General features: G+C 29.6%; 1 protein-coding gene across 4 annotated transcripts; it reads left to right on the top strand.

Annotated features, from left to right (window-relative positions):
• The first annotated feature begins 8618 nt into the window (after window positions 1-8618).
• Window positions 8619-11727, top strand: LOC140920303 (uncharacterized). Of its 4 annotated transcripts, none has more exons than XM_073368436.1 (5): window positions 8619-8707; window positions 10448-10605; window positions 10772-11010; window positions 11281-11499; window positions 11572-11727. In XM_073368436.1, the coding sequence occupies exons 2-5, from the start codon at window positions 10455-10457 to the stop codon at window positions 11710-11712; spliced, it is 750 nt and encodes a 249-aa protein (XP_073224537.1). In that variant the 5' UTR covers window positions 8619-8707; window positions 10448-10454; the 3' UTR covers window positions 11713-11727. The 4 variants fall into 4 exon arrangements, with proteins under 4 accessions (XP_073224537.1, XP_073224535.1, XP_073224538.1 ...); XM_073368434.1 differs by lacking the exon at window positions 8619-8707 and adding an exon at window positions 10095-10135; XM_073368435.1 differs by lacking the exon at window positions 8619-8707 and adding an exon at window positions 10101-10135 and having other exon boundaries at window positions 10453-10605.
• Window positions 11728-12769: the final 1042 nt, after the last annotated feature.

Here is a 12769-nt window from a genome sequence, read left to right on the forward strand (position 1 = left end):
GATTTTCTAGTTCTGATTCCATCAGCCGTGTCTCCAATAATCTGGGTTTGAGGATGATCTTCAATTGTTTTCCAGCTTTTTGGTGGAGAATGAAACGAAGATTGTTTATCAATCTCTGTTTTCTGCAAACTGTTTTGCTGCTGTGTTTCAATTGGAGTTTCTTCTTCCTTATCCTTTTTACTCATATCTAAGTCATCAAACTCATCAAATAATATATGCATATTTATTTCAACAACGTTAGTTCTTAAATTAAACACCCTATAACCTTTAGATTCGGTTAAGTATCCAAGAAAGATTGCTTTGTCAGATTTTGCGTCAAATTTTCCCACAAGATCTTTGTTGTTTAAAATGTAACAGTAACAACCAAAAATATGAAAGTAAGAAATGTTTGGTTTTCTATTTATCCAGATTTCATATGGAGTTTTGTTGATAATCTTTCTGATAGATACACGGTTTAAGATATAGCAAGATTTGTTTATGGCTTCAGCCCAAAAATATCTTTCAACATTTGATTCTTCTAAAATAGTTCTTGTCATTTCTTGTAGTGTTCTATTTTTTCGTTCAACAACTCCCTTTTGTTGTGGAGTTCTTGCACATGAGAGATTGTGAGATATGCTAAGTTCATCAAAAAAAGGTTTTAAATGAAGCATTTACGAATTCTCCTCCATGATCACTTCTTACAGAAATGATGTTGGACTCTTTTTCATTTTGAACCTTTTTACAAAATATTTTGAATGCTTCAAAAGCATCATCTTTCTTTTGCGTGAAAGCTACTTTTAACTTGTTTACCTTTGGCACAAGCTTCACATATTTTATCTTTTTCAAAGTTAAGTTTTGGTAAACCTCTAACAAGATCAAGTTTGGAAATTTTTGAAATGGCTTTCATACTGATATGCCCAGCCCTTTTATGCCATATCCATTTATCTTTATTGATTGATATAAAGCATGATTCATCAGGTAGTTCTTCGAGATATAAAACATATAAATTTTTCTTTCGTTTTCCAGAAAATAAAATTTTTCCAGTTTGAGTTTTTCTGATTTCACATACCTTTGGCTTGAAAATGACTTCATATCCCTTGTCACATAGCTGACTTATGCTTAAATGGTTGCGTTTTAAACCTTCCACATATTGAACATCATTTATTTGAGCAGAGTTTGTCCTACCAATGGTTCCATTACCTTTAATCTGAGCTTGATTATTATTGCCAAAAGTGATCGAACCACCATCCTTCTTGATGAATGTTATGAAGCAGTTTTTATCTCCTGTCATGTGCCTTGAGCAGCCACTGTCCAAGAACCAAGGCTTTCTCTTTATATTTGGAAAACCAACCTCTTCTTCCTCTGTTTTTGCCATTAAACATATGGTGGCTTCTTTTTCTTCTGTTTTTGATTCTTCTGAATCATCCCATGTTGCTATCATTGATTTCTTTTTGAAAGGAAATCATTTTGGTGGATTTCTGTTTGATGGACATTCTGTTTGTAATGTCCTAATTTGTTGCATCCAAAGCATGTAACTTGACTCTTGTCAACCTCTATTTTAGGAATTTTGTTTTGAAATCCCTTTTTGATTTGATCTCTTCTTCTCATCATTCTTTGTATTCTTCTAGTGAGAAGAGCAATTTCATCAGCATCTTCCTCTTCATTTTCTTCTGGTTCTTCTTCTGATTGTGCTATGATTTTTTGAGAAGCTTTTAGTGTTATTGCCTTTCCTTTCTTGATTGGTTTGTCTTCTTGTAGTAGTACTTCATGTGCTCTTAATGTTCCAATTAATTCTTCCAGAGGTAGTGATTCAAGGTTTTTGGCTTGACTTATAACTAATACCATTGGTCTCCAAATAACTGGAAGGCACCTCATGATCTTTCTTACTTTTTCTTGCACTGCATAAGTTTTGCCAAGAGAACACATTTCGTTTACTATTGTAGTAAATCTTGAGTACATTTCATCAATAGTTTCTCCTTCTTGCATTTCGAACAGTTCGAATTTCCTTATACCAATGTCTATTCTTGTTTCTTTGACATGGCTTGTTCCTTCATGATGAGTTTGTAGTGTATCCCAAACTTTTTTGCAGTTATGCATTCATCTATTCTTTCACTTTCTTCCCTGCTTAAAGCACATGATAAGAATAACTGGGCTTTAGAATTTAAAAGTACCTTAGCTTTATCATCTGTTGTCCAGTATGTTTCCCTTTTTAAGGCAGAGCTTGAGTCATCTTGATCAACCCTTGGTGTGAAGTCTCCATCTGTAATGATGCACCATATTCCTGTATCTTGAGACTTTAGAAACAACTGCATTTTGTTTTTCCAAAAGTAGTAATCTGATCTATCAAAGAATGGTGGTCTGTTTGAGGATCCTCCTTCAACAATGTATTTTGCTTTCGACATTCTTCTAGATCTTTTCTCTAGCACTTGTTAGGTGTTTTTGAACTTTCTAGAGATCGAGCTTTGATGCCAATTGAAGTAACAATGTCGATTTACAAGAGATGGGTGTTTGAATTGTAAATGCACCTTTTAAAAATTCCTGTTAAAACTTTAGAAAATAACTCAAGATTGATCTTGGTTTTGAAAATAGAAAACGGAGAACGTTCTTGGTTTTAACCCGAAAACGGAGAACGTTCTTGGTTAGTTAAAATCAGTAATTCAATTTATGTTTTTAACTTGATAATCAATCAAACTGAAAGTAAATAGATAAGGGAAGAAATACGACACGACGATGTATCCTGGTTCACCCAACTCGGGTTACGTCTAATCCTCACAACCGTGAGATTTTCCACTAAGTGTTTAAAACAAAGAACCTTCTTGATCTTACAACACCTAGTCTAGATCAACCTTGATCTGTTTCAATCTTTATTACTTTCCACCTAGAAAGCAATAACAGTACCTATCTAACTTTGATAGGATTCAATGTACTCTAAACAAACTATAGAGAAACTCTTATAGTTTGAGTTTTTACAATTAAATTGTTTTTGACAGAATCTGAGATTTCTCAACTCTTGTTTGAGAATTGATTCTTTACAAAGGATCTAATGACAATTTCGCAATCTAATATAAGAATATAGATGAGCCTCTATTTTGTGAAAAATTAGAACTTCAAGTATGTATGTGATTGATTTGAGGATTTTTTCAGCACTTGAATTTCTTGCTTTTATCCGGATATTGGCCTTCTATTTATAGGCACTTAGAATCCTTTAATGAAGGTCGAAAAGAGTTGTTGGTAGTGCTCTGAAGTTTGACTGAAGGCAATAGATCAGATTAAAAATAATTCAGCTTTGAAAAACTGCTTTTCTTCTTTTTTGACTTTTCTGGTTTAGCATTAAATCAATTTTGTCTTCTAGTTAAAAAGCCTTTGACGTTTCTCCCTTGATCTTGAATGGTACAATCTTGATCTTGAGTCTTGAATGTAGCCAGAGGAGTTTGGAGAAGAATTATAAGCCATTGCATAAGAGAATGCACAACTGCTGAAGTTATGCAGAAAACGGAGATTGATTATCAATTTGGGTCTGTCAATTTGAACTTTCTTGAGATTTAACAATCAATCTGGAGTTCTCATTTTAAACATTTTGGGTGTCTTTTGCAATGTCTTATCATATATCAAGGTTGATCAAACTTTCTTGACAGTTTGATTTTTAGAGTTACAAACTGTCTTGATTTTGTGTCTGACTTTGAGTCCTTTTATTTTAAAGATCAGATAACCTTTTTGAGCTTGGATGAATCTTATTTGTTCCTTGCCATGTGCTGATTTTATATGAATAAATTTCCAGGGCAGAATCTTTGTTAAAGAGGTAGAAAAAGTTTGATCAACAAGCTGTGATGAACTTTTTTGACGCTGGAGATCTTTCTCTGTTTTAATGTTCTTGTTGCTGTTTTCTTTGCTTTGCTTGATCCTTTCTTTAATTAAATTCACTCAAGAGCACATGTTAAATTAACATAACATTTTAGAATCATAATTAACTTTCTTAATTAACCTTTGATTATTTTCATCAAAACTTTAAATATGGAGTTTGTCTCAACAGCCTCGACCTTTGAAAGTAATTCAACACAAGCAGATTATTGATTTTTTCTCTGATACTCACACATTATCATTTGACTCTGATTATCATATGTATTAGCTTTCATCTAGAAAAGTCAATGCATTAGCTTTCATTTACAAAAATTATCAATGACTCTGATAAAAGTCAATGACTCTAGAAGATGCCTATATTTTGAAAAAGACTTGAAAAAATTCTATAAAAGTCGTAGTCAATTATCTACTGATTGCACCAAATGGATTTATTTGGCAAAGTGAGTTTCATTGGCATAAATGGTTTGTAAAAAGGCTTCACCATTAACAACGACAATAATTTTTGAATATGCAAAAACGATTAGAATTGAAACACTGCTTCATCGCAACAGTTCAAGGCATCGATTCGGATATGAAAAAAATTGAAACAAGTCAACGTTTCAATTTAATGTTGAAGTAAGACAAACGTTCCAGAATTGGGTCTATAAAAGGAACCCTATCTGTTTTAGGGAATAGACAAAACTACATTGAACAATCATACAATAATTCTCACCAAACTACTTTGCACAAGAATTGAAAAGCTTGATACAGTGAATCCACAAGAATTGAATAGAAACTATGAATAAATTCTAGACTTGGAACTTTGAGTCAAATTGAAGAACCTTGATTTCCAACATTGAACATCAAAATAGATTGTTCAACAATACATAGAACAAAAATTCAAGAATATTTATTGTTTGAATACTAAGTACTTACAAATACAAATTCATCTTAAGTACTTGATTTTGTAACACCCCGGCCATTACCGTTACCAGCTATGCTACCTCGCGGCGAGTTTTTGCCTTCCGTGGGATTCGAGCCCGGTACCTGGGGGATAAGTACCGCCTCCACACTCAATTGGTAGTGGGATCTGTGTGGAGGCGGTACTTATCCCCCAGGTAGTAAGATATTAATATGATGTCTCGATGTCTTAAAAGAAAAAGGTTGATTTTATTTTCGTCGTAAAGAAATTAACTACAATGCTTTGATTGTTTTTCTAATACCTCTATCTTGATGAAATTAATTATGGAGTTATATTTTTATTATTATGCCTTGATAAATATGTTTGTAGTGAAAATGTTTAGTGTTTTACGTGTTTTAGAGTATTTGATTATAAAGTTATAATTTTTATAATGATGTAATTAGTAATATATTTATTATGATGTATTTGATTTTAAGTGTTGACGTTGGAGTATTCTAAATTTAAAACTTAACTTTTATAAACAATATATGTGTCTTGAGGAAATTGATGAGAATTTTATATTTCTTTAATTTTAATAATATGAGAAAATTGATTATTTAAGGCATTAATGAATAGTCCATTTTTAGAATGCTAAAACTTTATATTGATAGGAATGAAATTTATGTTGTTATTGTATTCTTGGTGATATGAGTTTTAATGTTTATCAATAACACGTAGTCAAATCGAATCTTATGGATTATTAAAATGAAAGTGGTGATTTTGAGATATTTGTTCACGTGCATATTTGATGTGTTGAAGTTATTGATCTATAACTATGAACATCCATGAGAATATAAATTTGATGTCTTATGTGATTAAAAAAATTTAATCTAAAATATTTTATCTTTGTGGTTGGTGATTTGTATTTTAAATATTGTTATCTTTGTGGTTGCCTAAGTATTTAATTTTTGATGTGGGATGAACTGGCCCCTTACACCAACATTTAGGTACTAATGATCTCAAAAAGTTGCATGAATGATGTTTGATTGGTGCACGCGCGGGGGAAAATGAGACTTTTACTTAAAAATAATATTTTGTATTACTAAAAAATTTGTGGTACATTGTAAAGTTATTTATTCGTCATCATTAACTTTTAATAGAAATGTGGAAGTGAGATTTCATTCGCTAGTAGATAATTGAATGTCATTAATTTCAGCCAACCTTGTTTCTTTTGAATTTTACTTAAAGATAAATTATTTTATTTTAGACCATAAATGAATATCGATCTAACAATTGAGAATATTAATTTTGCAAATGAATAAATAAATAATATTTTAGTAAATTACATTACGTTCTTTTACGGGAAAAAAGTTATATCAAGTTATTTTCTTACGCATATCAATTTATTACATGATGAATTACTAATAAGAAGAAAAAAATTAGTTGTTTATAAAAGAAAATAAATATTTTTAAGTAATATTTGGATCAAAAATTTGGGGCATTACATGTGGTATCATAGCACTAATTCTCGGACCTTGTGGGGGTGGATGTGTCGTGTATGTTGCAGGTATTGTGAAGTTACTTGTGTTATTTGTTTGATTTTCTAATTTTTGAATTTTATTAATTACTTAAAATTTTAATTATATGTCGGTAATTGTGTAGTGTTCTTGAATTTGAATTTTACTAATTATTTAAATTTCTATTATGTGTCATTAATTGTGTAACCTTCCTGAATTTGAATTTTACTAATTACTTAAATTCTTATTATTGTCATTAATTATGTTAACTATTTGGTTTTCTAATAATTGAATTTTATTAACTACTTAAATTTCTATTATGTGTCACTAATTATGTAACCTTCGTGAATTTGAATTTTACTAATTACTTAAATTCCTATTATTGCCATTAATTATGTTAACTATTTGGTTTTCTAATAATTGAACTTTATTAACCACTTAAATTTCTATTATGTGTCATTAATTGTGTAACCTCCATGAAGTTTTTTCATTAAATATATGACTTAAATATTTGGTTTAATGGTGTTATTTTATTATTTATTTAGTTGTCTTCAAATTTGAAATCTCTATGTCTAGTTGCATATTTCCTTTGCATTGTTATTTTATATTATTTAGAAATCTTCTATTTAATTTGATAGATTTTACTATCTTTTGTGAATTTTTTTCACTTGTTTATCGTATGACTATTTTGTTTTAATAATCTTAGACTCTCTACTTCTTGCTCACGTTAAATATTTTGTGATATACCTATTAATTGGCTTAATTTGTCTTGTTAATAATAATCATGAGTATTACAAAATAATTTCATCTTCTACTTGATAAAAATTAGTATTATTATGTTATAAAATATAGTGTTACATGATATTGTCATCATTGTCTCTTTTATATTATTTTTATGAAACTATAAATTTTAGTTTGCTTGAATTGCAATTTTTTTAAAAACTATATCATTTAATTCAATGTGATTATTAGTGTTAGTAATAAATTTTTCTTTTAATTTACTTAGTTAAGATATTTTTTGATATTCGAAAAGTATTTAATAAACTAGTTTGATTTTGATTTTATTTCTTAAATTAATCTTCTTAAGACAAATTTAATGTAGTTACGTTTTTTTTTTTAATTTATATACATATATAAGGTTTTTCTTATTTTATAAATGTTGTTTACACACTGTAAGATGAAGAGTTAAGATAGTATGTTGTTGTAATTATTTTACCATTAATATTATTATTATTATTATTATTATTAGTATTTGTTAACATTTAGATTTTATTTTATCATAAAAGTTACATATAAAAAAAGGGACTAAGAATGATTTTCCCTTGTCAACAATCATTGAATATTTTTATTACTATAAAATGTTTTTCTAGTATTTATTATTATAATCTAAATGCCGCAAAATTTAATTATAAAATTATGTTGTTTTTTTTTAATTTTATCATGTTATTAATTTTAAAAGACTGGTTAGATTAAAAAGAGTTAACAAGGTAGAAATGAATGGAAGACATGATGACTTCCTGCTCTACAAATGTATTAAAAGTTTTTCAATAGTCCTGATTTAAAGAAAAATTAATGTGATTATCACTAAATGAGTAGGAGAGGTTAATCACCCTAGTGACTTAATTTCGAAGAAGGCGATAACAATAATTCATTTTTATTATCCTCGAGAATTTATTTTACCTATTAAAAAGACTATCAATATTTATTTTCTTTTGCATTGTCTTTATGAGATAAGTTACAATATGTGTGTGCTATTAACAATAACAGACATATACCTACAGAAGCTTATAATGACAAAATTAAAAACTGTAGGTATAGACAATCTATCCCCACAGATAAATTAGTTTTTGTTGGTATAGGTGTCTTATACCTTCAGTGACATAAATTTGTCACTAATTGTTATAGTTACACACTTAAATATGTGGCTATAGACATCAAAATTGAAAAATATATATTTTCTAAAGGAGCTAAAATCTTAATTGTTTGTGAAAATAAAATTGTACAAAACTTTCACGATTTAAGTTAAAAAAAAATTAATGGAGGCAAAATCCAAATTTTTTTAATGCACCCAATTTCAATAGGGCCAAAATCTTAATTTTTTCAATGGAGGTAAAAAAAATTAAATTGAGATAAAATCCAAATTTTTTCAATGGAGTCAAAAACAAATTTTGATGGAGCCAAAATAAAAATTAATAGAGCCAAAACCTAAATCAGTACCAAGTACCAACTAAACCCTTTCTCATCAAAACACCTCAAACTCAAAATTGTTGTCCTCTTTTCACCCAATCTGAGCCCCAATCTGAACCTCAATCGGACCCCTAACCTCTGAGTCACGAATCCTAATCGTTGTCTTCTCCTTCTCGCCGTCAATCAACTAGCTACACTCGTCGTCGAACCAGTCACGTCGTCGAACCAGTCGCGCCGTCGAACCCGAGCTGCACTCACTGTCGTTCTCACCGTTCTCGCACCACTGGTAATTTCTCGAACCACCATTTTGTATTGTTTTGAACCTCTTTTGAACTTGTTTTGAACCATTCTGTAATGTTTTGAATTTCGCACAACCTGAACCTGTGGTGAGAATGTTTTGTTATGTTCTGTTCTAAATGCTAAATAGCCCAAGTTTGTTTATATATCTTTAGCTACAAGCTGAAAATAGTGGATTGATGGTTAATCTAGCTAGCTTCATGTACTGATACTTTGAGCACTAGATTGAGATCTGATAAGTGACTGTTGTAGAGACTAGCCTAGAAATGTTTGTATGTATGTATAAATTGAGTTATAGAAAAGTTTGTGATGAATGACATGTGAACAAGCCTATTGTAGGCATAGTTACCTTTGAGCACTTAATCACATGGTAGAAAAATACCAACTATACAACCTTGCTGTTTTAATTTGTTCTAATTACAAAACTCCTAACTAAATTTATGTCAGTTCCATCAATTGGTTCCCAAAAATTGAATTGTTATTCTTGCAAGTTCATAATGGGCATAAGAAAAATGGAAGCCATACATACTAGAATGAATGAATGAATCTTAAAGAGAAATTTTGAATGAAGGATATTAGGCAGATGGGATATGAGGTAGCTCTTGCTTTGGACATGAGGCAGCTCTTGCTTGGGCTGCTCATGGAAGGCCACCTTACTGAGGATGATCAGTTGGCTTGTGTAGATTTGCTGATAATTGAGAGAGGTATAAAGATCATGTCTAAAAATCAAAATTTAGATCTGTGAATTTGTCTTGTATTTTGAAGGATAGATATTGGAAAATGTTAGAGCAGTGTTGATTTTATATAACTGTGAAGAAGAAGATCCTTTGTGGAAGCATGCTTCTTATTATTATTGATGTATATGGATTATGAACTATTTTTTCTCTCTCTTCTGTTTGTGTTTTGAATAAATAAAAGATGATTGTGGGAGTCTTTTAAGTAGTATATATTTATGAATAATTTAGTATTTTTTTCAGGATAGATATTGGAAAATGTTAGAGCAGTGTTGATTTTATATAACTGTGAAGAAGAAGATCCTTTGTGGAAGCATGCTTCTTATTATTATTGATGTATATGGATTATGAACTATTTTTTCTCTCTCTTCTGTTTGTGTTTTGAATAAATAAAAGATGATTGTGGGAGTCTTTTAAGTAGTATATATTTATGAATAATTTAGTATTTTTTTCTCCTTTACATAATTAATTGTATTTAGAAAATTTCAAGTTGGTGTTTTGAGGGGGAATTATATATAATGGGATATGGAAGGGTTGAGTTTGATAGTGCTAAAACATTAGATACTTGTGACACTCAAGGTCTGGAAAAGAAATGAGTGGATGTTAGGATTTGTTTTTGAATATACAAACTTTTTCTGCATCTGAAGTTGAAGATAATGAAGATGATGAGGAAGACGAATGAAGTGTGTTCTAATTGTGCATGATTTTATACATTATGTTTTTATTATACTTTTAGATTTGTCTATGTTTTTCTTATACTTTTAGATTTGTCTATGTTTTTCTTATACTTTTAGATTTGTCTATGTTTTTCTTATACTTTTAGATTTGTCTATGTTTTTCTTATACTTTTAGATTTGTCTATGTTTTTCTTATACTTTTAGATTTGTCTATGTTTTTCTTATACTTTTAGATTTGTCTATGTTTTTCTTATACTTTTAGATTTGTCTATGTTTTTTGACTTTTGTCCAAGTTACTCATTTATAATTTTGTGTTAGAGAAGCAATGGCTCGAAGAAGAAAGTTAAATATTCGACATCGAGCAAGTGATAATGAAGGAATTCAGTCTACTTCAAATAATACAAACTCAACCAATGTAGAAGGAAGTAATGTTGCAGAAACTCGTTCTAGTCCTTGTCATGCAGAAGGTGTCATACGTGAGTCTGTAGAATCTCACTCAATTCCCTCTGATATAGAAGTTGAAGAAGAACCAATTGAAAAAGGTATTAATTATATATTCTTTGTTTTGAAGTTTTATTTATATTGTTTTTATTATGACTTATATGCACACATAATGTTATTGTCCTTTTGTTTTGTTTGTAGAAGTAGAGCCTAAACGGGCTAGAGGTCCTACAAAAATGTTAGATGTATGGGAAATGGAAGATGGTGATTTAATAATCGTTAATTTGGACAAATATGGTCGACCCATTGGTGAGGAAGGGACAACTCTAACTCGTTTCATTGGTAGCGTAGCTAGAAGGTATCAATATGCTCCTATCAACTACAAGTCATGGAAAGTTATGCCAAATGATTACAAAGAAGAAATGTTGAAATTAATAGAGGTATTATGATTATTCATTTAACTAATATAACATTTTTTTAAGAAGTCAATTGAGATGTACAATTAACATGTTTTTTAGTTTTTGTGCTCTAACATGTTTGATGTACAATGATGATGTTAGGAATATTTGATGGATTAACAATTTATAATTATACTTATAGTTTAAGAATATAGATGTTTAGCACACTCAAACTACATCATAACAAGTTGATAACTGTAAGAATACATTTAACTAATATAACATGTTTATTTAACATCTCTTACTGTGTAGAGTAAATTTGAGTTTGTTCCTCCAATAAATGACTTAACAAGAGAAATGTTAAAATCCGAGCTGAATGAGAAATGGAGGCAATGGAAGGGTGATCTAAAGTCAATGGCATATGACCCTACTAAAACAGAAGAAGAAGTTGCATCTCTTGTACCAGATGATAGGGTTGACCCAAATCAATATCATGGTTTGGTTCATCATTGGTTTTCTGATGAAGGACAAGTAAGTCATATATATTATGAGTAATATATTAAAGAGTTTATTATTTAGACTAATATTTTATATCAATTGCAGAAAATAAGTAAAATTAATAGGCAAAATCGTGCTAAGTTTGAAGATGTTCATTGTATGGGTTCAAAAAGTCTCCCAAAGTTTATTGATGAGAAGGTTTATTTCTATTTCTATTTCTATTTTTATGGCTTTAATTTAAATTAAAAATGAAATGCATTTTGGTTATTTATTTGGTTGTAGATAAAAAAGGGCAAATGAGTGTTGTCTGAACGTAAAGAGATTTACATTGATAGCGGCACTCGTAAAGATGGAACAATTGTAAATGAAAAGACTGCAAGATTGATTGTAAGTTTTGATAATAATTAAACGGTACCAATATATAAAATGTGTATAAATTAAGATGGAACAATTGTCAATGAAAAGACTGCAAGATTGATTGTATTTGTTAGCCTATATGCAATGTTGAATTTTTTAATTGGATCTTATTGTAGTACTACATGCTTTGAATGTCAATTTCAATTTGGTATTTTCAATCATTAATATTTTTTATTTTATTTTTTAGGAAGAACTAAAAAAACATAATACTGAGGCTGGAACTTCTCAATCAACCCAAGACACACAAGGTTCTATGTCTTGGAAGGATGACATATTTTATCAAGTACAAGGACCTGATAAAAATGGACGTGTGCGATGTATGGGCAAGATTCCTCATTCTAAAAAATCGAAGGTTTGTGCATCTGAAAATGAAGAGTTGCGCGAAAGAGTTAAGAATATGGAAAACTTGTTAGCAAATGTGATGACTTTAATTCAAAATCGATTTTCTGGAGCAGATGTTAATGATATAATACAAGCTGCAAGACAGGTATATCATAAGTTATTAATCTTATCCAACTAACTTCATAAGTTCCATAATCGTATTTTTCATAAGTAATATTTTCTATTTTTTGTGATAGGTTCCTGATGCTACTAGTGCTCAAAACCATTTGAATTCACTTAGTCCAAACAACAACGAAATAATGAAAATGGTAATTAGATAGTATTAGTTAATTTTAATTATAATCATTAACATTTTCTCTATTTTATTAGTAATATTTTTATGTGGAATCGTGTATTTATTCATTTGTTATTTTATTGATTGTAGGTGGAGATTAAAAGCTAATTTGTTGTTGAAGATGGAATATTGACAATTTAGTGAACTCAATTTCTTAATATTTTTTGATATTGTTATGTATGACACAAGATGTCTATTTTAAATGTCTAT

Source organism: Cicer arietinum, chromosome 5 (genome assembly GCF_000331145.2).
Source record: "Cicer arietinum cultivar CDC Frontier isolate Library 1 chromosome 5, Cicar.CDCFrontier_v2.0, whole genome shotgun sequence".
Lineage (NCBI taxonomy): Eukaryota > Viridiplantae > Streptophyta > Magnoliopsida > Fabales > Fabaceae > Cicer > Cicer arietinum.

Excerpts from the sequence above, each read along its gene's own strand:
- LOC140920303 (XM_073368434.1), top strand. Across the intron at positions 10,606-10,771 it reads TCATGCAGAAGGTGTCATAC|AAGTAGAGCCTAAACGGGCT; the intron begins GTGAGTCTGTAG and ends TTTTGTTTGTAG. Across the intron at positions 11,500-11,571 it reads GGTTTTCTGATGAAGGACAA|AAAATAAGTAAAATTAATAG; the intron begins GTAAGTCATATA and ends TATCAATTGCAG.